At 41.5% G+C, this 22,062-nt stretch overlaps 1 protein-coding gene across 1 annotated transcript in view; it reads left to right on the top strand.

Annotated features, from left to right (window-relative positions):
- Positions 1-1,170: 1,170 nt before the first annotated feature.
- PTPN14 (protein tyrosine phosphatase non-receptor type 14) overlaps positions 1,171-22,062 on the top strand; it is a 66,240-nt gene continuing 45,348 nt past the window's right edge. Inside the window, exons 1-2 of the mRNA XM_010221363.2 lie at positions 1,171-1,465; positions 8,153-8,322. Coding sequence (XP_010219665.2) covers positions 1,292-1,465; positions 8,153-8,322 — 344 coding nt within the window. The 5' untranslated portion in view covers positions 1,171-1,291. The remainder of the gene's footprint in view (positions 1,466-8,152; positions 8,323-22,062) is intronic.

Here is a 22,062-nt window from a genome sequence, read left to right as displayed (position 1 = left end):
ATAACCGTTTCATGCAGTATTATGCCAAATGATACATGTGGACAATGTACTATCTATTTGAAATGTCACATTCAACTAAATGATGCATGCTCTGCTGGCAGGGCTTTCCACTGCTCCTCCTGAAGCAGGAAGAAAACAGGAGCTCTTTTTTGTTCCCAGTATTGTTGGTTAAGAGAAATTCATTTTTACTTTCAAATGCCAATCTGAGTGCCCCCTCCACCTCTTTTTCCAGAACATACAAATGAAAAAAAAGCAGGAAGGTTAGCAAGTCGTTTCCTTTTTAATTTAATTCCTTTCTGTGCATGGAAAATACACATTTTAAAATGGTTATGCCAGTGCTTTATTTTTGTTCAGCCTCAACCTGTTCCTCACCAAACTTAAAAAGTGTGCGTGTCCGTGTGTGTATATGTCTTTATTTGGCCATCTGTATCTTGGTTTAACATTCGCAGGCATCCCTCATAAAATTTAAGAGTAGTAATTGAATGCAGTATCTAGAATATGTGTTTTCTTCCATGTGGTTCTACCTTCATCTTTGATAGCTGTTCTTGCAGTTCTCCATCTGCCAAAAAGGGTGCAAAGCAGCTCAAGAGTGAGCAAAATGTCAGAAACTGCCTCAGAGGAGGCTTCTCTCTAAAGCCTCAGATGCTTCTGGTCTTTCACATGCATACTTGGGGTTTGATTTTTCGGAGGTGCTGAGCACCCGCATTTCCTGCTGACTGCGGCCAGCCTTTCTTCTTTCAAAATCCCATCTCTTTTAAATGCCTCTATTTCTTAGCTTTTTAAGCTAGCTTTCAAAGCTAGCCTGAGGGCACCAAAATTTAACTTCCAGATTATGTTATAGACCCCTGTGGTGGGGTAATGGTGGGAGAGTTAGCACCTCTGGATGCATGCCCTGTAGAGTTGCTGTTTGTATTGAGCATCTCAAAGAATGGCTTTGCAATTAAATTCATGCTTTAAACTAGACGCCGAGGCAGAATTTTGAAAGATCTGTTGTATAACTTTTGGGACATGTTGAAAGCACCTTGCAATCTTGCGTGTGCAGAGGTGTTTTTTTATGGGTCGACTCTTCCTCTTGGCTCTCTGGTCTTCAGCAACCTTTTCCTTCATGTTTCACGGTACTTATTTATATGTGTTTTGCAGGGATCCTTTGAAGCTTTCCCTGGGAATGGACAACCACCTCCACCTGTGGAGGAGAGCCCTGCCTAGTGAAGAAGCCTTCAAGGCAAGTCGAGGGGTGTGCTGATACTCTCCGAAGAGCAAGGGGAAGGGGTGACCTTCCAGGCCCGCAGCCATGCCTTTCGGGCTGAAACTGCGACGGACCAGGCGCTACAACGTCCTGAGCAAGAACTGCTTCGTGACGCGGATCCGTCTGCTGGACAGCAATGTGATCGAGTGCACGCTCTCCGTGGAGAGCACGGGGCAGGAGTGCCTGGAAGCTGTGGCGCAGAGGCTGGAGCTGCGAGAGGTACGAGTGGCTCGGCAAAGGCCATCTGTCACTTTATAATTTGACACATTTTTAGCTCGGGCAGTCTGTTCGTTGGAATCGTGTTATTCTTAGAGTTGGCCTGATAGGATCAGCAGCTGGAGCTTGGGCAAACATATTCTGGTTGCATGAAACCGAGGACGGAACGGCACTTGGGGTTTTTTGCTATTGCTCATTCATCTCCGCTTCGAGAGCTTGTTGAACAGTTTTCTCTTTTCTTAGGAAAAACTTGGGTGTTAGCTTTTTGAATTGGCATGTCAGTGGGCCAAGTTAGGCTAATTTTTATCTGTGTAGCCCTGATTTCACTGATGTTATGAATAATTCCAGTGGGAAGGAGACCACAGGCTTTTCAATAACCTTCTAGGTTCTTGCTATTACCATTCTGAAATGTAGTAGTTGAGTTACGGGCCTGAGTAACTAGGAAAAAAATATAGGAGTTTTATTTCTTCTTTTTTTTCTTTTTTCTTTCTTTTCTTTTTTTTTAACTTTTGTTTAACAGAAATATTTCACAACCGAAATTCTGAAGGGCTTCATTGTCAATACATCTGAAGAGGCTTAAGAAACCCAGTTTTACCTTACTAAAGACACAAAGCCTTTATTTTTTTATTCTTTCTGTGGAGTTCTGTGGGATTTTTTTTCTTTCTTTTTTTTTTTTTTTAAGATATGTCAAGGTATTTTCAGAAATCTCTCCTGCAACTTTTCTGGCACAGATAAATTGCCTTTTTTTTTTTTTTTTTTTTTTTTTTTTTAACCTTTTGCAGACTCCTTAAGCACGGACCGTATGTTCCTAGGCTTTTGCAAAGCACAGATGGAAGGCCGTTGCTTGGAAATTGCTGCCTGTCATCCCGCTGTCCTGGCTGATGCTTTCTGTAAGCACAGCTGGGAAATCTAATCGTCTCAGTGTCTTATGTTTGTTGGTACAGGGCCCTTTGCAGCGGTGACACCTGGAAGATAGCATGGAAATAACTAGTGCAGATGAAAAGCAAACAAAAGCACATCTTCATGAGCTATCAAGAATGATAAAGAATGAGGAAAGAATTTCACTGTGTGTGTGCAGAGCAGGCAGGGATAGCACAAAGAGGCAGAATACTGGAGAGTGATTTTCATACTTGCTTTTTTGCGTATAGATTTTAGTAGCAGCATGTTTCCCCTCCCCATATATATATATATATTTTTTTTTCTTTCTTTCTCTCTCTCCCTGTTAGTGATGCATTTGCCTGTCCTTAGAGACGTGAGGTCCTTCTCTCCCAGTGCAGAAATAAGCCCCTTTCTCGGATAATTCTCTTCATATTACTCGATGGATCATCTGGCTGGCCCAGCCAAACTGTGATGCCTGATGTTTCTTTCTCTGCAGGTCCCCCTACCTTTGGGAACAGCTATGTCAGTGGGTTAAAGTTTTGTTTTATTTTTCACAAAGCATTTTGTAATTTCAGAACTTGTTTTATTCCATTTTGGAACAAAACACAAAGTATCAAAATCAAAAAGAAAGGAAAAAAAAAGAGATCAGACAGTGGAGAAACAAAGGAAATTATTTGGTCAGTGTTCAATTAGATGGAGGTTTTCTATTGTTTAGAAGCCTAACAGTTATTAAAATCTTGTTTCATCTCATCCATACAGTCTTAAACGTGTTTGTTGGTTTAAGAATAAACATCACTTTTTGGTGAGTGCTTTTATTTGTTCTCGTGTTTCAACAAAGTCCAGGTGTACCCCAACTTTTGCATTCATGTTAAGAATAGGCATTTTTTTACTCAAATGAGTTTCTTTGAAAAAAATGCCCAGAAACTTTTTTTAAAAAAACCCTGCTAACAAAACGAGGTGCTGGTATGTATTTTTGTGAAGGACTGTCAATCATTATACCACACATGACCGAAAAACAGTATCTAATGGATTATGCATATTTCTATTTGATCTCTGAGGAATATAACTCCCTCCCTAACTGAGTCAGGGTTCAGGAATGGGTCAATAGAAAGTGTAGCCATGTAACTACTGTAAAATCTGTTTTTATCCTTTCCAGCAAAGCTCTTGGAAACAGGTTTTCTAGGTAGAAGTTATCTGTTCTGATAAAATGAGCTCTTAGGTTAGCATTATTAAATGAAAAGGGGAGATGGAGGAAGGAGAGAAAAGAAAGGAAAAGGTGAGGTTTTTTTTTTTAAGTAATTTTTAATCCTGTATGCATGCGCTCAGATTAAAAGAAAGATTTTTTTTCTCTCTCTTTTTTCCTTCAAATGAGACTGAGTGAACCTGCTCGAAATAAGAGTAACCTGCACTGATCTGTTATGGGACTTCATGCCTGTTTCTTCTTTTCTGTTGCCCTTAATTCACTTTATAAAATGCTAAAAAGCACTTAGATTGTCCTAATATATTTTAAGGAATTTTTCAGCAGAAGGTTGGGCAAGAAGGTCCTTTCCAGAATCATTTCATAGAATTGTTCTGTGAAGTTGCATTTCTGCAAATGGTCCCTCGGGCACAGCAATGTCCCACCAAAGCAGGCACCAGCAGGGCTGGTGGTTGCAGCTCCCTGGCGTTTCCTCCTTGAAGGTGTCCCCTTGCAGTCGGATGCAGCCGGAGGACGGTGCTGAGCACCGCGTTGCCACCTGCTTGGCCTGGCTCCGCTGGTCTCGCCAGCGAGTCTGGGACACAGGGCTCAGGCAGTGCTTGGACAAGAGACCTTCGAGGAGCAATTGGCTGCAATAAACTTGCCTTCCCCTCTTTGCTGGCGCCCCAGGGCAGCAGCACTTAGTGCTTTTTTGCCCTGAGGAGTTGGAACTCTGCCCCTTTCTCAGAGATAAATGTTTAGTTGGCTGCTGAGCCAGATGCCTTATTAAACACTGAGCCTATCTCACTGGGTTCTTTTGAGTGAGATTGGCTCATTTAGCAAATGTCTCCAGCCTTGCTGCTGTTGACAATTCTACAGGCTTTGCCTGACGTGTAAGAAAGAGCAGCTCCAGGCTGGGGAGTACAGCTAAGACTGAGTGCTAAATGACTATGTTGCCTCCTGATCTTCCGGCTGTAATGTTCTTTTAACACTTCTCAGCACCATTTTTGTTAGAACATCTTTATCTCGTTTTATTTTTCTGACTCACCATATTTCAGATCTGACCTTTTCTACTTCGTGTCATTAGTCTGACAGGTTCTCCGATTTCTGCCTGCTGCTTAGCAGAGAATAAGCTGTTTTCTAGGGGGGAGCCAGAGTATTTACCAGCTTGTGCTACATGATGTTTGGTGAGACAAATATAAAAACTTGAGAGGAAATGTAAAACTCTTTTCTTACTGAGCTCTGTACATCTGCAGATTAGACAGATCAAAAAGCACTAGGAACTGAAGTCCTTTGTCCACCAAATGAACCCAAATGCATATATTTAGTGTGATGAAAAGCTTTCCTTCAACGTTATCACCAGAGCATGCACACGCTGGCTGGGAGAAGGATGCTTTTTAAAGCAAAGACATCATTTATTTCCTGTGACGTTTTAACTGCAAGTCTACCTGCTAAAACAGCCGGGTGTACATACAGATACTTGCCCTGTGGAAGCAGGAATGGAATGAGTGGTTTATTTGTGCAGATGACCAAATTACTCAAGTTTCTGGAGGAGAAAGGCTTCTAGGCATTTCCAGTAGCGATTATTTGAGTCTCTAGCACCATGGGGCTGTTTGAAAACACCAGCCATTCTAAGAAGCAGGATCCAGTGTGACGGGGAGCTCAATATTCAGGTGCATGGGTTGGTTGTCCCTTCCCCCAAGTGCTTTCACTTGTCACTGAGGATCTAGCTCTGCAGTCCCTGCACTTCATCTCCAATTGCTCAACCTTCTCCGGGCTCCTTTCCAGGAAAACGGCCGCCTTCTCGGCGTGCAAGGCCCAGGCTGCGGTGGCTCAGCCCCTGCCTCTGCAGCCCTCTAGAGCCTTGCTGCTGCCTTCATGGTCCTGGAAAGCAATGCCTTTTTTCTGGTTTTGGTTCTTTTGAAGGCTTTTCTACTACAGCAAATCTAAATTTCTGTGTCCCCTCCATTACCTGTGGATGGGCTGTGCTCTTTCCAGCCTTTTAGGTGCGATACCCTTAATCTTGTGGTTAATTGTTTCAGGCTTTAGTCTGCAAAGCATTTTAGCTGCTGGGTGCTTTAATACTGCTGGACACTGAAAACTTAGATGCTTGGTGATGTGAGTGTTTACTATCGTTTTAGCAACACGGCAGATCTGTTTTTACAGATCCACGCTGTTTCTTGCCGAGGGCAAGTTGCCCTGCAGTGAATTTCAGGAGTTCGTGTATTAAAGGATTTCCCCTATGAGGTGGGGAAAGCACTGTGCTTTTTGCTGCCCTCACATGCATTCCTTCCCTTTGCTGTCTCCACTCTCCCTCCCACCTTCATTTTAATCTAATTACTACCACAATGAGCTAGTCAGAAAGAAAGCACTTCTTTAAAATACAGTGCTGCCTACACAGAGAGGCCAGACGTGTATCAGTGGATTGGCTTGTAAAGTTTTGCTTCACATATGGGACTTTTTTATTCATTCCCAGATTGATTTTTTTTTTTTTTTTATCGAAGATGCCTTTATGTTCCAGAGAAATCCTGTGTTGCTTCTCTCCCAAGCAGGAATCAGTTGCTCCACTGTACCAAGCTAAACGTTGCAGGGGAAGGACTGAGCAGGACTGAAGCTGCATTGCAGGCTTGTCAGGTTAATTGATGAATCAACCTGAATTAGTTACATGCAAGTCTGGACATTCCCCAAACTTTTGAAAATATGTATGGAAAGAGAAGCTAAAGTAAATACACCTGCACTCTGGGGTAGAATTTTAGCACATGATTCTTGCTTGTTTGTGTTCAGCTATAAAACAGTTAGCAGTGTTGCTCCCACTGCTTTGTCGAATTTTCTAAGTAATTTATCTTTTCAAAACCACATTAGCTGCACTTGTGCCATCTGCCAAATCTAGCAGATGTCATGATTTTAAGATATTGTCCTCACCAGAAGGGACAGAGAAAGACAACAACAGAGAAACCAACAGTTTCATGGCAACTTCAGGAAGGTGTAATGATGGGAATTTGTCTGCTACTTCTGAATAGTGTGTATGTGGGGGGGGGGGGGTGGTTTTTTGTTTTTTGGTGGGTTTTTTTTTTTTTTTTTTTTTGAAATTGTGAGGTGAGTGTCTGGAAAATTCAGTTAGTGAATTCTTGATGGTTGCCTTCTAGGCCAAACTATGTATTGGAAATCATTTTAAATGTAAACTGTATAACACGGCCAACAGTGTTTTGTTTCCCTCCCTCTACCCCCCACGTACTCTTTGTGACTGTGAAATGACTGTTGTCTGAGTAAGTTAGGGTATAACAACAAAAAATATTTATTTTAGGGTTGACATAAAGTAGTGGAAAGTTTGCATTGAGTAGGAAGTCAGTGGCATTGAACACCAAGAAAGTTTACTGAAAATAAAGAACGAAAAACATCAATAAATAGTGATGCTTTCACTGCCAAATTCTAAATCTGCTCTGTCTCTGCTGAAGGAATCTCTGCTAAAATCCCCTGGTTGCTTTCGTCTCATTCATCTTGGTGTTACGACAGAGTAGAATTTTATATTGAGGACACTGTTGAAAATGTCCAGATGCTGCCAGCTGCAGTATTGCAGAAAAAGGTCTAGGTGCAAAATTCATAGTTAGATTTCCAGGCAGGAGTTTAGTTCCAATATTGGCCATGAAAATGTCATTTCTTCATTTCTGTAGATCCATAATGACACTGTTAATTGTAAGATCTATTTGCCTACAGTAGTAGACTAGATATTTAATATTAATAAATTATTAATAAAGTTTCAGGGTGATTTACTTGAATCATTATCAATCATGATTGGATATTTCTTTAGCTCTTTGCAATATTTAAGATCCTTGTTCTGGTCACTGTTCCTTGAGGTTATCTCTCTAGCTACAGTCTCCTGTGCTTACAGGAACTACTGTTGCCACTGAGATTTAAGCAGCTTGGAAAATAGCTGAATTTTTCAAGTTTCTCTAAGAGCTTAGAGCAAACAGCTTCTGCTTGTAATGCAAATGTTAAGTGCGTTATTTACATTAATGAAACCTCATTAAACACTAAACCTCGTGAATATATTTTTAAATATTATAATGTTCTGTCAGGGGAGATGGTTCTGATATTAGCAGATATATTAGCAGATATATTTCAACATATTTATATGCATTTTTTAATAGGTGGAAGAATCATATTGTCCTTTGCATGCAACGGGCCTGATCCAAAGGCTCATGAAGTGCTTTGATTTGGACTTACTGTTTGCTGAGTGTTGTTAAGACACAGATATAAACTTATGATCATGTATGATGACATAACCTGTCAAATAAGAAAGCCAAGAGAGACAGACATTCTAAGGCTTTTTATTCTTTTCTGTACATCTTGGTTACCTGTGCCATAATCTCAAAGGTGGCCCTTTAATGTGCATTTAGGAGAGAAAGTAAGAAGATTGTTGTGAACTGTGTTCTAGTGCAATATTAATTTGTCATTCATGTCTTCAAAATAGTCCTAAAATGCCCCCCCCCAAAAAAAAGTTATAAAGTTGCTTGGCATATGAGAATGGAAAAATTGACAGTATGCCATCTGCTCTTATTTGCATTCATGTCTTTGGTGGTGTGTGTGGTCCTGCTTAAAGAGGATGAACTGACACATTTTGCTTCTTTATCTAGACGCACTACTTTGGCCTTTGGTTTCTCAGCAAGAACCAGCAAGCCCGATGGGTGGAACTGGAAAAACCTCTGAAGAAGCAGCTGGACAAATTTGCCAATGAGCCTTTGCTTTTCTTTGGGGTAATGTTCTATGTACCCAGTGTTTCCCGACTGCAGCAGGAGGTCACAAGGTACGTGGGATTCCCTCTGGTCACACTGTTGCGATATCGCTGGGAGGGAACAGACAGTTACTGAGATTTGGGAGTTTGGTATTTGCTCAGGTATCATCTGGGTCTTTAATATCCTGTCTGTTCTTGCAATGGGAAAAAGTGGGAGAAGTCACCACTTGACTATACTTCTTTGGAAAAAAAAATAGCAATATTGGGGAATGATTATACATAGTTATCTGCAGAAATAAAAGGGAATAAGAGATATATTTAAAAACCTGAAATCAATTTTATAAATGGATGATGGTGGCCGTACTGTCTTTCCATAACCTCTCCATTGCTCTAGCAATGACCTCTGTATGCAATTTTAGGTTTGCTTCTGCTTTGCTGAAAGTAGGCTTTGGAGTTTTTCCTGTGTTTTGCCCACACTTGCCCACACCGTTGCTGTTTTTCTCCCCTCATAGTTCACAAAAGGATTTAAATAATTAGAGAGTATTAGTTGTTTAATTATAACCAGGGTGCACCTTTCCAAACAACTTCTGTAGTTTTCTTTTACTTAGAGCCCTGTGCTGCAGTTGTAACAACTCAAGTGTTTTGAGCAGCGATTCTGCAGACCACATCAGTGTGATTTCTGTGCATCTGAACTGTTTTAAAAAAAGAAAAAAAAGAAAAAGAAAAAGCCCACCTCCACCCAAAAGGGGTGGACTTGTTTTCTTTTTGTTCAAAATTATTTCATTTATCTGGTTTGGAGTGAAGTTGCATCAGCAGGGCTCTAAACTGTGTGGCAGAGCCTGGAGTGAGTGGGTGGGGGGAAACAAGGTTGGCGGAAACCTCCTAAAACAGCCTTGTTGCTGAAAAAGTGTTCTGTTGCTGCAAACCCAGAATTGGCCACATGGGCATCCTCTTGAGAGTGATGTATGTATAGTTGAGAAAAAGCAGCTTCATTCCAGGAAGCGTAAAATGTGAAGCGTTGTCGTTTTTTGCAGATTGCATATTTTATTTATTTATTTATTTTTTGGCTGAACTGAGGAAGCAATTTTGGTAGGATGCAAAAGATTTAGTTTTGTAAAAGAAAGCTGTCAAGCAGTCTTTTGACCACCGTATATGGTCGAGCAGTGGGCTGAAAGCAACTTCCACGTCCCTGGGGATAGATTTGAGATTGAAGGTTGACTCGTGCGTGTTTCTCTGTGTTCCCTTCCTGTGAGCCCTGGGAGAGGGAAACCTTGTAGTTGTGCTGTGGAATTCACTGCTGTGCAGGGGATGTGTCTGCAACTTTCCATTCTGCACTTCTGCCAACCCAATCCCGGGTTAATCGTGTGCTTGCAAGGATAACAGTCACTGTGATGCCCTCATCTCCCTGAGCCGGTTGCTCATTCCTAGCTTACTTGCAGAGGAATGCTTGCACCTTTTGCCCGGGTGGGTAGTAAGAAAATGTTTCCATGACTATTAAACTTCACAGCACTCTGAAACAGAGTAGCTGCTGATTTTTTTTTTTCTTTCTGATGTGATTGATAATATTAGCAGTAGAGCCTTGTAAGTGCCACATTCAAAATGACAAGAATATGAGAATATGGAAATTCCTCTTCCGAAACAAATGGTGGGGGAAGTCTCAGTCTGAAATATGATTAGATGGACAGAGATGGTTGGCTTTTTAGTTTAGTTTTGTTTTATGTGCTCTTGGTAAACTAATAAACAGTTGTTTCAAAATGAAGACCAACTACTTCTAGGATTAGGCTTTATTGTGATAGTGAGGTACAAACTACATGCTTGTCCATTCAGTTCCCGTGCGTGTGACTTTTCTATGTTATATACAAGTGACAAATCTGTCAGTGGTCGCATCATTCCAAAAGTAGATGGCTTTGCAGTGGTTCCATGGGTGACGGTTTGACTTGGGTGGGTCACATGGCTAGTTACGAGGGTTCATCAGGCTGAGAGTGCCTGTTGTGTGGCCACCACTCAGTGTGGAACGGGTGTAGCTAAGTTGGAATGGGGGTTTCTGATGAAGTGAGAGGAAAGGGCCTGTGGGACCCCTCAGGGAAGAAAGTGAAAAGACAAGACTGCTGCCAGAGTCGTTCCTTCAGCTAACAGCTCTTCGAATGCCACCTCTGAGGTCTGCAGGAGAGCATGTGACAACAGGTAATCTGGGAGGTACCTTAATCCCATAATGGGGCCATGTGACTCTATGGCACTGTGTTCCTCACTTCCCTTTTCAGGAATTAGCACTTGGTCCCTCCTGCTCAATTACAGGGAGGCTTCTCAGGAGCGCTCTGTTTCTTGAGCAGGGATAGAAGCTTCCTGCAGAAAACCTAGAGAAACGTGCAGAAAGCAACCACTAGTTGTAAAGTACCTATCTTTCCAGTAAAGAGAATTAAACAGATATTTTTGGCATGCCTTTCTCTTAATATCAGCCTTGTACTCGCTGCAATATGTCTTCTCTTTAGAGAGCTAATTTCTCTTCCTAGTCCTGTCATTCCTTAATTCTGTCCTTCCTCTTTCTACTCTACTCTTTTTTTTTTTGCCTTAGGCCTGTGACCCAGATGTATTTTCATACTCATCCTACTCTCTTCTTCAAAGCTCCTGGTGCATCTGCCCTACTTCCACTCTGCTTGCACCCAGTCCTCTTGATATCTTCCAGCGGAAATGATGATTTGTGGACCTGTGATCATTTCCTAAAGCACCAGTAGCAGTTTCATCATTTTATAATTCCTCTGATTTGAAACATTCAAGGAGAATTTGTGTATAAAAAGAACTAAAAAAATATTTCTAGGCGTGATGGCGGCAACTGCAGAAGCCATTTGGGTGGGAGTATGAGGGCTGGCACATTAGCAAAAGGAATTTTTCATGGAGGGCTCTACAGGCTAGTCAGAAAACCTCTTTTTAGTCATCCAGCTGTTCGCAGAGTGAGCAGCCATCGCAGGTGGAGATGCTGTGCCTGCTTTTGGCATGTTAAAAACACCTGGGATTTGCATACTCTCTGATATAAAGCAGTCTTTGGGATGCCCTGTGGAGTAGATATTTGCATAGATTAGAAATATAAGCCTGCCTTTTATTTTCTGCTAACTCCTCAGAGGAGGCATCCTTTCAACCATTTATGTGTTTTTTTTTTTTTAAAGTAAGTCTTTGTACAGTGCCTAGAGTAAACAAACTTGCTTTCACTGTGCTCTTGTTCCAAAAACAGAGAACCCACACACTCCTGTGGCTTTTGAAAGTGTGGGTGCAACTCTGTTTTCTGCACAAGTATCAGACAATCCATGTCTTTTTCCTTTTTTTTTTTTCTTTTTTCTTTTAACAGTTCTAAAAAAGGACTAAAGTTACAGCTCTCAGTAAAATAGGGTCTGTTTTCCCTTCTTGGAAGAAGCTTTCAGTATCTTGCTCTATACTGCTAATATCTGATGGGTTTTGCGCTGTTGCGCAAATTACAGCATAATATTGCAAAATAATACTATTTTGCATGTAGATTTGGTACACTGGTGTGAATAGTATTCCTGTGTTTGCACCATGCTACATTGAGCACAATCTTCTACTGTCAGCTCGGAATTTTTCTTGGAGACAGCACTGTGTGGCTTTGCTGTGAAAGAAAACACTGCAGGACTATATTTGGAATGGGATGGCTGCACCTGCAAAGTGTGGGAATGAATGTGCTTGCAGGTGGAAAATTAGTGTCTATGGCTGCCAGGCCTGTTTTTGGACAGCCTGTGAGAAATCAGCCTTGGACTTATCCTCCTGTAACAGACTGAACATGCCCTTCTTATATTGTGCCACCTTATCCCTTTCCCTACTGTTTCTTGTAGTTGTTGGTGGGTTTTTTTTTTTTTTTCTGTTTATCTTCTAAGCAAATATTTCTTCTCTGCAATCTCCTCTTTCTTTATTTTCCTTCAAGTGTTAAGGGAAGAATTTTTAACAGATGTTCTTTTAAAATGGACGTAGCAACAGACTATTTTGTCTGTATGAGCTTTTCAGTCACTTGAGAATGAAGAAGAGGGGAAAATTCTGCTTCATATTTACAGGGGAAAAGGTTCTGGCAAATTCACTCTCTCTTAATCTCTTTCCCTCTGTCTTCAAAGTATGCTTTTTTTAAATTTTGCTTTTTTAAAATTTCTCTCAAAAAGATCCTTCCTAAATGTCTTACCTACTTGATCTGTACTTTTTAGTCTATTTTGTTTTACTTTTTTTGAACAAACTAAAGTTTCACATCCTCGTATATTGCTGACTTTTAATACAAATGCAGACAGGTTTTTTTTTGCGCTAAGTCACTGCAGTGCTTTTAATTGCGCTGTTAGGGTTGGATAACATCCTCCTATTCCAGTCTCGTTTTGTGGCAACCTTAGTGATGTGGAATTATCCTGACTGTGAAGGAGGTAGGGTCCATTAGACTGCTTTGCATTTTATTTGCTTGGTAACACCTTCCTCTTGGGACCAGCCGCCTGAGGAGTGCGTGTATTTGTGTATACCCTAGTAGCTGATTTGAGCACTATGGTGACTTCGTTGTCAAAAAGCAGTGTTTGCTGTATCATAATATGAAAATCAGCAGGATGGGTACTGTGTGATGTGCTCTGGACAGCCACAGCTGTGCTTGCCTCAAGTGATGGGGTGCAATAGTTTGTGTGTTGCACTATTAATACATATTTCTGGTAGAGCTTAGAATTTTTTAATGATGGACATTCTTAAAAAATTTAGTAACGTTTTAAAAAGGTTCTTTTAAAATATGGAGCAGTGTCAGGGAGGTCAGGAGGAGAAAACAGATGTGCATTTAAGTTGGATGGATAGGCAAACGAGTGAGAAGTAGGAGCTACATAGCAAATGGGAAGGTTGAGTGCTTAAATACAGAAGACCTGAATCTGATCCCTCACACCTGGAGATTAATTCTGCATTGAACCTTTCATCCCATATTACTGGTGCAACCGAGCTGAAAAGTTTGCTCTTAAAAAAAAAAAAAAAAAAAAAAAAACCTGTTTTGAAGCAGTGGAAGCCTTATCGCCTCGTCCCCATCTGCCCGTTCCCAGGAGCTGTTGCCATTTCATGGTCTTCGTGCGCTTCGTCCCAGCAGGTGTTTCAGGAGCATGTGCCTGTTCTCTGGGGAAAGGAGTGTCCAGGAGCGAGCTTGTTGCTTCCAGAGACATTAATTCAACCAAGTTCTAGCTGTCCTCTTTTCCCGGGAATGTCGCAAGTCCTGTGCTTGTGCCCATCAACTGTGCCCTGTTCACATAGCTGCTGGCCACCTCGTGCAGGAAAGGCCACAGCGCACAGCCCTCCCTTGGCACTAACACTTCATACAGATCCACTGACAGCAATTTTAGATTACTTACCAGAATTAAGGCCATCGCTTCTATACTTTGAAATCATACGAGCAGAATGACCAAGCAAACAGTAAAGGACAGACTGTCCTGGCAAAATGGCAGACCTTAGAAATGGACAATAACTGCATTTATCCATTCCTGTGGCTCAACTTTTTTGGTCTTAGAAGTTTTCTTGCAAAGAGGCATTCGTCCCTTCCCCATGGAAGGCTACTCCATACCCCAAAATACCATGCTGAAAGATCTTTCTGACCATCAGCAGCTTTACATTTTCCTTTAAATTCATTGCTTGATTTCTGTCAAACTTTTTGTTCTGGACTAAATGATTTGGAGTGCCAAACTGCCAGATAATTTTGCATTGGAGTGGAGACATCAGCCTTTATGTGGCACAGGGCAACAACTGGCCTACATTTGGCAATTCTAAATCTTTTTTTTTTTTTTTTTTTAACTGAAGAGTTAATAAATAGCGAGTGCTGTAGGTAGGTCCTGCATGAGACAGAGCAAAAGAGAAGTTAGAACAAGTGCCAAGATTCTTATGCCAAGTGTCTTATTTGTGAGACTGCGTCTGTTGGAGGCTCCAGAGCGGGAATTTTGTAAGTCCACAGGAGGCAAAGCAATTCATGCTGGATTAGAATCATATTTTGTTTTAGACTGAGGTTGTCAGCCCGTCTGACCTTGCAGGGCCCGAGTCCCCATTGTCTTGTGGCTGGAATTGCAGAAGATTGGGAAGAAAGTGAGCTCTGGGAATCACTTGGAGGTGGCCCCGAGTCCCCAGAGATCCCAGCTCTGCTTTGCTGGCCAAGGTCATGGCACCTGGAGTGGCTTGGTTGGCTGTAGCTGGCCGTGTTCTTCTTCAGGGATTTGGGGCAGACAGCAGCCCCTCCAGCCACCCGGTGCACAGAGCTGAGGCAGCCCTCGTGGGGAGCAGCACCGGGCTGTGGGCAAGCGGGATGAGCCTGGAGAGCCACGGGTGGCCACCCAGGCTTAGGCTGGGGTGTTTGCATTTGGTGCTTCTTTGAAGTGGTAGTGGTGTTTTTTTTTTCTCTCTCTCTTTTTTCCCTTTAATTATTAGACTTTTTTAAAAAATTAGTGGCTACTGTGGCAGAAAAAGCACACATTCAGGCTTGTAGCTTGTAAACAAGCTGATAGTTAATTAGCTTTAATGCTGTTTTTACAGGGTGAAGATAACAAATAAACCCCAAGCAAATACTGTGCATTATTTATTTATTGTTGTATTCATATTATTGCAGCATATATATTGTTTTGCTTTTCTTTTTTTTGGGGGGGGGGGGTGCAGGGGAATGTGTTATTTTAGTGAACGTTTAAACTCTGGCTTAAAAATCAGAGTTCCTTCAAGGCAGACCTTAAGATTCCATGTTCATTCCCTGTTTATAAAATAATTTGCTGAGGACGGCAAACCCTTCTCCCTGCTGACTTTCCCCAGTGAATGGGAAGCTTGTTCTCTGTGTGTTGATTATTGAAAGCTGAGCTCTTTGTGCCAGATATTTTAAGAAGCTGTTGATGCTTAGATCTAATCTATTGCATTACACTGTGCCTTAAGACCAGAAAGTGAACGTGTTTTCATGTGTGTGGTTGTCCATTACATATGTAGCAATTCTAAAAAATTGTGTTGCATAACTGTAAGTATTCAGACTTGGATACTTTAGCCTGCATTCTTGCTTTAGTGTGTTTTAAAGGCAGTGGCTATAATGGTTAGAAATGTTGTAATGGGAATGGCTTGGCATTAGACAGTATAACTTTCCATCTGATGAAGAGGAAATAATAGCTATTTTATGTTCTGGAGCTTAGTCACATGTTCTTACATATCTCTCTCCTGATGGCAATTATTTGTGTTCACTTTTACTAGAACTGATGTTTTTGAAGTACCCTGGCCTTTTTACTGGGCTCTTTTAAACAGTAGAAATGAAAATATTTTGACTTTCCATTTTGCTTAAATGATAAAGGTATGTGACTTATAGAGTGCCAGAGTTTCCTCTGTGGTCCTAGACAGTCACCTGGATTCCTCCATGCCAAATATGCTGGTGGAAGCATTTACGCTTGGGAGAAGGCACTTGGCATCATTCATTTTTGTCTACCCAGGTATGAATCCTCCTGGCGACGTTTGCTGAATCTGTTCATTGCTTGGGTGGCCTGAGCTTGCGTTCACTACTGAGCTGGTCTTGGTTACTCCTGCTGGAGGATGAGGAATATGGTTCTTTTTTTTTACCATACCAGGAAACCAGGAATGATTCAGACTATTAAGAAAAATTATGCATTTGGGTAGAATAATGCATGACGCTGAGTACTTCGTAACTTTCAAAAACAGCAAGTGAAAGCATCTAACTTTACCAAACAGAAGAAGTATTGCTTTAAAATAATGCCATCATTTTGAGGGGTCTATGAAACAGTAGAATTGACAATCCTGTGCAGCCATTTCAGAAGTGCAGAGGAAGACAGGTGGGGGAAAAAAATCTGAACATATGCAGCAGGGCAGATAAAGAAGTGACTATTTGTGGTCAGGACATGACCATAAACCACCACATTAAGAATGTATCTTGAATTGCATAGAAGATTTGGGATGAAATCTTAATGTCTTGAAGTTCTGCAAGACTGAACCTAATGTGTATTTTGTGATCCTTAAAGAGAAGGATGTCAACGAGGTACTCTGACTTGCCTTGTGTGGGGGACGAACCGCTCCTGACCCAGGAGACTCTGAGCGCCTTTTGTGTTCCTCAAAAAAGAATGAAAGCTTTTTGAGTCTTGGTGGCCTTTTCTGTGAGTTGGGACAGTTGGGACTGTGTTGAGGCCAGATGTATGGGGCTTTGTCCTTCCTCTAGAGGGGCTTCCTATCGGTCGGAAGCCGCAGGAGGTTAGGAAGCCTCTGTGGTAAGAGGCATCAAACTCACTTCTTTTTGTTGTGGACCTATGAGGTAGCCATCCACTGCCTTGTTGGTGATGGGCATTTATATTGTGTAGATCACTAGCATAATCTGGAATGTTATTTTTAAATCCCGTCCTTGATGACTTGTCTTTTCTCTGCTAGTTCTTCCAGTGCTACACAAACCTGTGTGAATATTTTTTAGCTGTATTTTTAGTAGTATTCATTTCGTGTGGATACTTTCTATTTCATGGGCGTTTACAGCAAATCTCTCTCGTTGTAAGCCTGCTTGTGATTTGAATGCATTTACCTGTTCTTGCTTTATACTTGCAACAGATTACCCGAAATAGTACTAAAATGCGATTTTAAAACTCCCTGAAAGCTGCAGTAGAACAAACTTTGAAAACTGCTACTTATTTTTCATTTGAAATGAAGTGGAAACCTGAGTCCTGCTTTGCAGGCTATCTTAAGGGGAGAGGATGCCATTATGGATAGTGATCATAAATTTATGCAGCTTGAGGATACTAGGTAAGTTGAAGGACTCGTGCCAGAAACCTGGGGCAGAGAAACTGCAGCTTGTGCTGGTATGGCCTTTGGAAGAACTGTCCTTAGCTCATGGATTTTGATCCCTGAATGTTGTCGATGTGTGGCTTTTCCTGTTACTAATACAGATAGAAGCAAATACTTAAAAACAAAAACAAAAAAACAGTTCCTTTCCTTTCCTATAACATCGAATTGTTCCCTTCCATTAGACTTTCTGATTTTCTCTGTTCTGTGAAGCAGAAGGATAATTTGAACTAAATCTTTTATTTGGGTTATTGCCTTTTTTTGCAAATCATTTCTCTTTCATGCTTCATGTAGTACTGTGATCAGAAAAAGTCCTGAGAAGAGATTAAAGTAGTTGATGAAAGTTTTTGAACCTTAAAAATGGAAGAACAGCAGAGAGGTAGGAGAAATGTAGCTCCTTGGCCTTTCTGTGTGCTAGGTAGTGCATTTAAAAATTTCTAAGGACGTTATTGTTTTTAAGTGGGAGTACTATTATCTACTGGAAGAAAAAAAAAACGCATTTTAGGGTATCTGATATATTGACTTTTCATCGTTTCCTGTGTCTTCAATCCGCATGGACGGGTGCAGTGTTCAGAGCTGCTAAATGTTAGCAACTGTGCCTCCTGTTGGGACAGGCTGCAGGTAAGAGCTCTTTGGGCCTGGAAGCACTTTGCAAATGTGATAATGAATGCAATTCAATTTTGTGGGTGTGTTGTTACATTACATCAATATGGATGTTGTATATACAGGCATCTCTCTGAGCTGGCAGTGAGCACAGAGCAGAGGACGTGGTTTGTAATAATCTTGCATGGAATAGAGGCGAGAAGTAATTTGCTAGCCTAAATATAGCCTATATTTTAATGCGCTTTTATGAAAATAAACAAGCCTATGGAGGGAGTTCTAGTATAAAGCAGGTGACATGCTGGAACTAGAACTGCTTCCTTTTGTTTCCTTAATTGAGAAGAAGAAAAAGAAAATAAACTCTTGTTGCCCATGGAATGGAAAGAAACCATTTGCATAAAATGAGACACTTTTAAAGCAAAGGCCAAATGATGCTTGGTTAGTTATTAAAAAGAACAGTTTATCGTCCACTTTTTGTGATTGCTGTACCAAGGCCTTGCCCAACTTTTCAGAGCTTGATCTGGCCTATTATATTAATGTTTTATTAAGCCACGCTTGCTTGGGAGAAAGGCATTGTGCATGCTCATGAATCTAGTTGTATTTTTAGACAGAAGAGAGGAGGAAGCTAATTACAGTGAGTAGTTTCATCAGTTATCCTGAGAATTACTGAATGCGAAATGTCCATTCTCTTCCATGAGTTTTTTAGCATAACCACTATAGAGAGAACCAATGTAAAGGAGTCATTTTGTTTTTCCTAGGAGGAAAAAAAAATATCTATTTAATTTTTCTGTTTACAGAAGGGCAGGGAAAGTGGAAAATAGCTGCCATCTCCCCACAGGCTTAAGTCACAGAATTGTCCATAAGCCTTAATACACTTCTCACATAAAGATGAAAGGGATTGTACCTCTTATAATCTGCAAACTGTGTCACTTAAATGCCTTGGTTGTTTAGATTATTGCAAAGTGCTTCACTTGACAGGTGCTTTTTTTTTTTTTTCTCCCTCTTAAGGTGTGGTAGGAATGTGTATCACTGCAGAATGGGGTTGCTTGTTCATTAAGCATCACTGCATATATACACAGTGAATATTACAGTGTACCTTGTAGGATGGCTGCCTCTGACCTGTCTGTCAGTTATTAAACTGACTAATAGTGCAGTTTAAGGCCCTGTTTTTAACATGGGAACAGGTTAGCTGCACTGGAGCTGCTGTTCTCGGGTTGTATCTTCCCAGGCGATGCGGGAAGAGGGACTGGCAATCTCTCCTTGGTGAAGCGCAGACTGCTATGGGATGTGCTGCCTCAGTCTTGGTGACAGCGCCTGATCCCGCTTAAGTCATGTAGTACTCCTGGGGTTTCAGGAGAAAATTCCGTCTAGATTTTCTGTGAAATCTATGAGGAAAAACGGCCATTTCCAGAGAATGATTCAGGATTTGACCATTCTTCCATCTGTCACTTGCTTAAGATGATTCGTGGTCTTTTTTTTCCTGCTGCACGTATAAGAGGGCAGTCAGGGCTCACTTGTCTTCTCAATAGGAGGTCCTACGCGCTGTCTAAATTTTAGCTGCAGCATTGGACAGCTCAGGGGTAGAGGGGGATCCGGGAGTAGTAAACTGCAAGCAGACACACGTGTATCTGGTGTTCTTAATTGCTTTTTAAATTTCAAGAATTTAATAGGTAGTGCAGCTGGCTACACTAGCATTGCTAGTCTTCATTAGATTTATTTAATTTTGTTGGTTAGGGTGGAGCAATGTCTTTTGCCCTTCTCTGTGTCTGAGATCCAAAATCTGAAATCAGTGCTCCAGATGAGCCTTTTCCAGGGAGCCCAATACCTTAAACATTTTTTCCTTGCTGGCAGAGTCTAAAGCAAGAGGAGCTGCAACTGGATGTCTGTGCAATCCTGAGGTCTCTGAATGTGTTTAAAAGGAGCGTTTGTGTGGAGGCCCTTACGCAGTTGAATGTCTCAACAAGAATTTGGCAGAAATCTCTCTGTCGGAAGATGGCAGATTCCAGTGCAGTGAGATGTTTACTGGTTCTCTGTTTTATCTCTGGCAGCTGCTTTTGCACTTGATATCTTCAGCTGCTTTTGAATCTTTTACGAAGAATAATTATCCATTTCATAAAATGAATCTACCCCCCCCCAAAAGGGCACTGATTCACATATTTCTCTGGCAACATCCTGTTGTTATCAGAACCGTGTTCACTTCTCCAGGACTCTGTTTGCTGAGACGTTAGAACCTCCTTGGCTGTAGTTTTCCTGGATCATTTGCTGACTTGCGGGGTGACTATTTTGGACTACCCCTGTGCAAACACTAAGGTTACCAAGGTCTTGGTCCCTGTTTTCTGCTAGATGGCAGGGAGCACACTACAAGCAGCCTAATGTAGGACTTCACTAATATTTTCCCAGGAATGCAAGCCACTGTACTGAGGATCCTATAGATAAGTAGCAACTTCGTTATGTTTCATTTAGAGAAGGGTTTTCTTACTACCAGGGCAGGCATCTGTAAAAGGCAGGGGTGACTGGGCTCAGTTTTAACTCCTTACAAGGTAAAATTCCACTGAAGTCACTGGAGCTTTCTTGGGTTTTGAATGTGTGAGACTAGAATAGCACCTGGAGGCCCTTACTGATGATTTTTTGATGAGTTTCATAAATTCATGAATGAGGTTCCACTGCAGGCCTTAACTTTATTTATTTATTAAAGTTTGAGTTAAACACATTTTCTGTGAGTTTGAATGTGTTCGTTTGCTCTCTGAATAAGGTAACACTTGAATATCCTTGCATGCCAGTCTGCACCCACAAAGTAATTATTTTGTGGTGTGCATTTGGATACTTAGGTATGCATACCAGTTGTTCACTGGTATATGTGCTGTTCATCCCTCACAGCAATGCAGAGAAGTACATTTTCTCAGAAAAAAAAAAGAGTGACTGACTTTTGCCTTGATAGGGCTTAGAGCTCCACTATAGCAGAATATTTCTTTAGACTATATGTATTGAAGTATGAGGTCGGGTTTATGGGGTGGATACAATGTCTTTCATTAAACTAACTGATATAATGGAGGAAGGCAGCATGGAGCATATGGAGCTTTTCACGTTTTTTTGTGTCTTAAGAATATTTTTGAGTTATACCTGTACTTAACCCAATTTTTAAAAGATTTGTCTCTATATATATTTTCAGTGCTTCAGAGTATGAGTTGGCGTATGCGTATGTTCTAGTTAGCTCACCACATTTTTTTAGCATGATATTCTAACCTGCTTGACCATTAACCTGGCTGGCTACCAGGAGAATTTTCAAACTGTTGACTCATGTTGCTTCCATATGTAACTTAAACCACCTTTTCCCACAGTGGAGACAGCTAGAAGGTTAGCTGCGTATACTTTTCTGGGCAGGCAACAGCATATTTTGGACTGAGTCAACACACATGAGTAAAGGACGTAAATCTAAGCTATTATATTTTTTCATCTAATCTCTTTTCTGCTGCAGCCTTTTTTGTGCTTCCAAGTCTGGGAAAAACAGCATTTTTTTTTTTTTTGTGCTCCTATTCCTTATCAAGGTGAGTGGTCTTCAATGTGCATAGACATGGCTCATATTTTCATTTTTACAGCTTTGTGAGGATGGATCTTCCCACCTGTCATTACTTTCTTGCCTGTAAGGGTTTGGGGCTTGGGTTGCTCTGTGCATGGGGTCTGCTGTTTTGAGGATGAGACCAAGTGGGAAATGGCATGTAAGCTGCATGCTGAGTTTGGGCCCCTCTAAATTTGCAGAGCCTATATGTTGCTTGAACATATACCTAGTTGGAGCACGTGCCTTACATGACACAGCAAACGAGGGGCAGTTACCCGAGGCTGTGGCAGTCCCAGGAGCGATGGGAGTCATAGCCCGCTCCGCAAAGCGGCCTCTGCCCTTTTTACTGGGCCGTGGCCCGGCACATGAAGGTCCTGGCACCGCACAGGGTCACACGTCAGGGCACTCAGCTGCCTCTGCTGTGGGGATGTGGGGATGTCCAGGGTGCGAGGGGAGAGCCCGAGGGCCTTGGATTACAAATGAGAGAGGAGCCTCAGCAGGAGGGGTGAAGGTGGCGGTGGTGAGGAGGGGGCTTATCTGAGGCTTAATAGGTTTGCACTCATAACAAAACCTGCTGGGCACTGGTTTTCTCTTTTCTTTCTTTCTTTTTTTTTCTTTATTATTGCAGACCATACAAAAAGAATTTTTCTCATAGACTTTGATATCCATTTGACCTATGGACACTACTGGTTGAGAGGAGATCTGGGTTCAGGTCCAATGTCACCACTGTTATGGGAGGTTGCATGCTCCCTTAGCCCCCTCTTTTCTCACAGTTTGCTCATGTTTTTCCCCCAAAGGAAGTAGAGTGCAAGAATGAGAATGTGAATCCTTATGTACAGCATTTAAGATATGCATTAAAAGCTGTATGA

This window comes from Tinamus guttatus, unplaced genomic scaffold, assembly GCF_059628265.1.
Source record: "Tinamus guttatus ecotype Peru unplaced genomic scaffold, ASM5962826v1 Tinamus_guttatus_pri_ptg000033l, whole genome shotgun sequence".
Taxonomy (NCBI): Eukaryota; Metazoa; Chordata; class Aves; order Tinamiformes; family Tinamidae; genus Tinamus; species Tinamus guttatus.
Note: the sequence above shows the minus strand (reverse complement) of the source record. Positions and strands in the feature narration are given on the sequence as shown.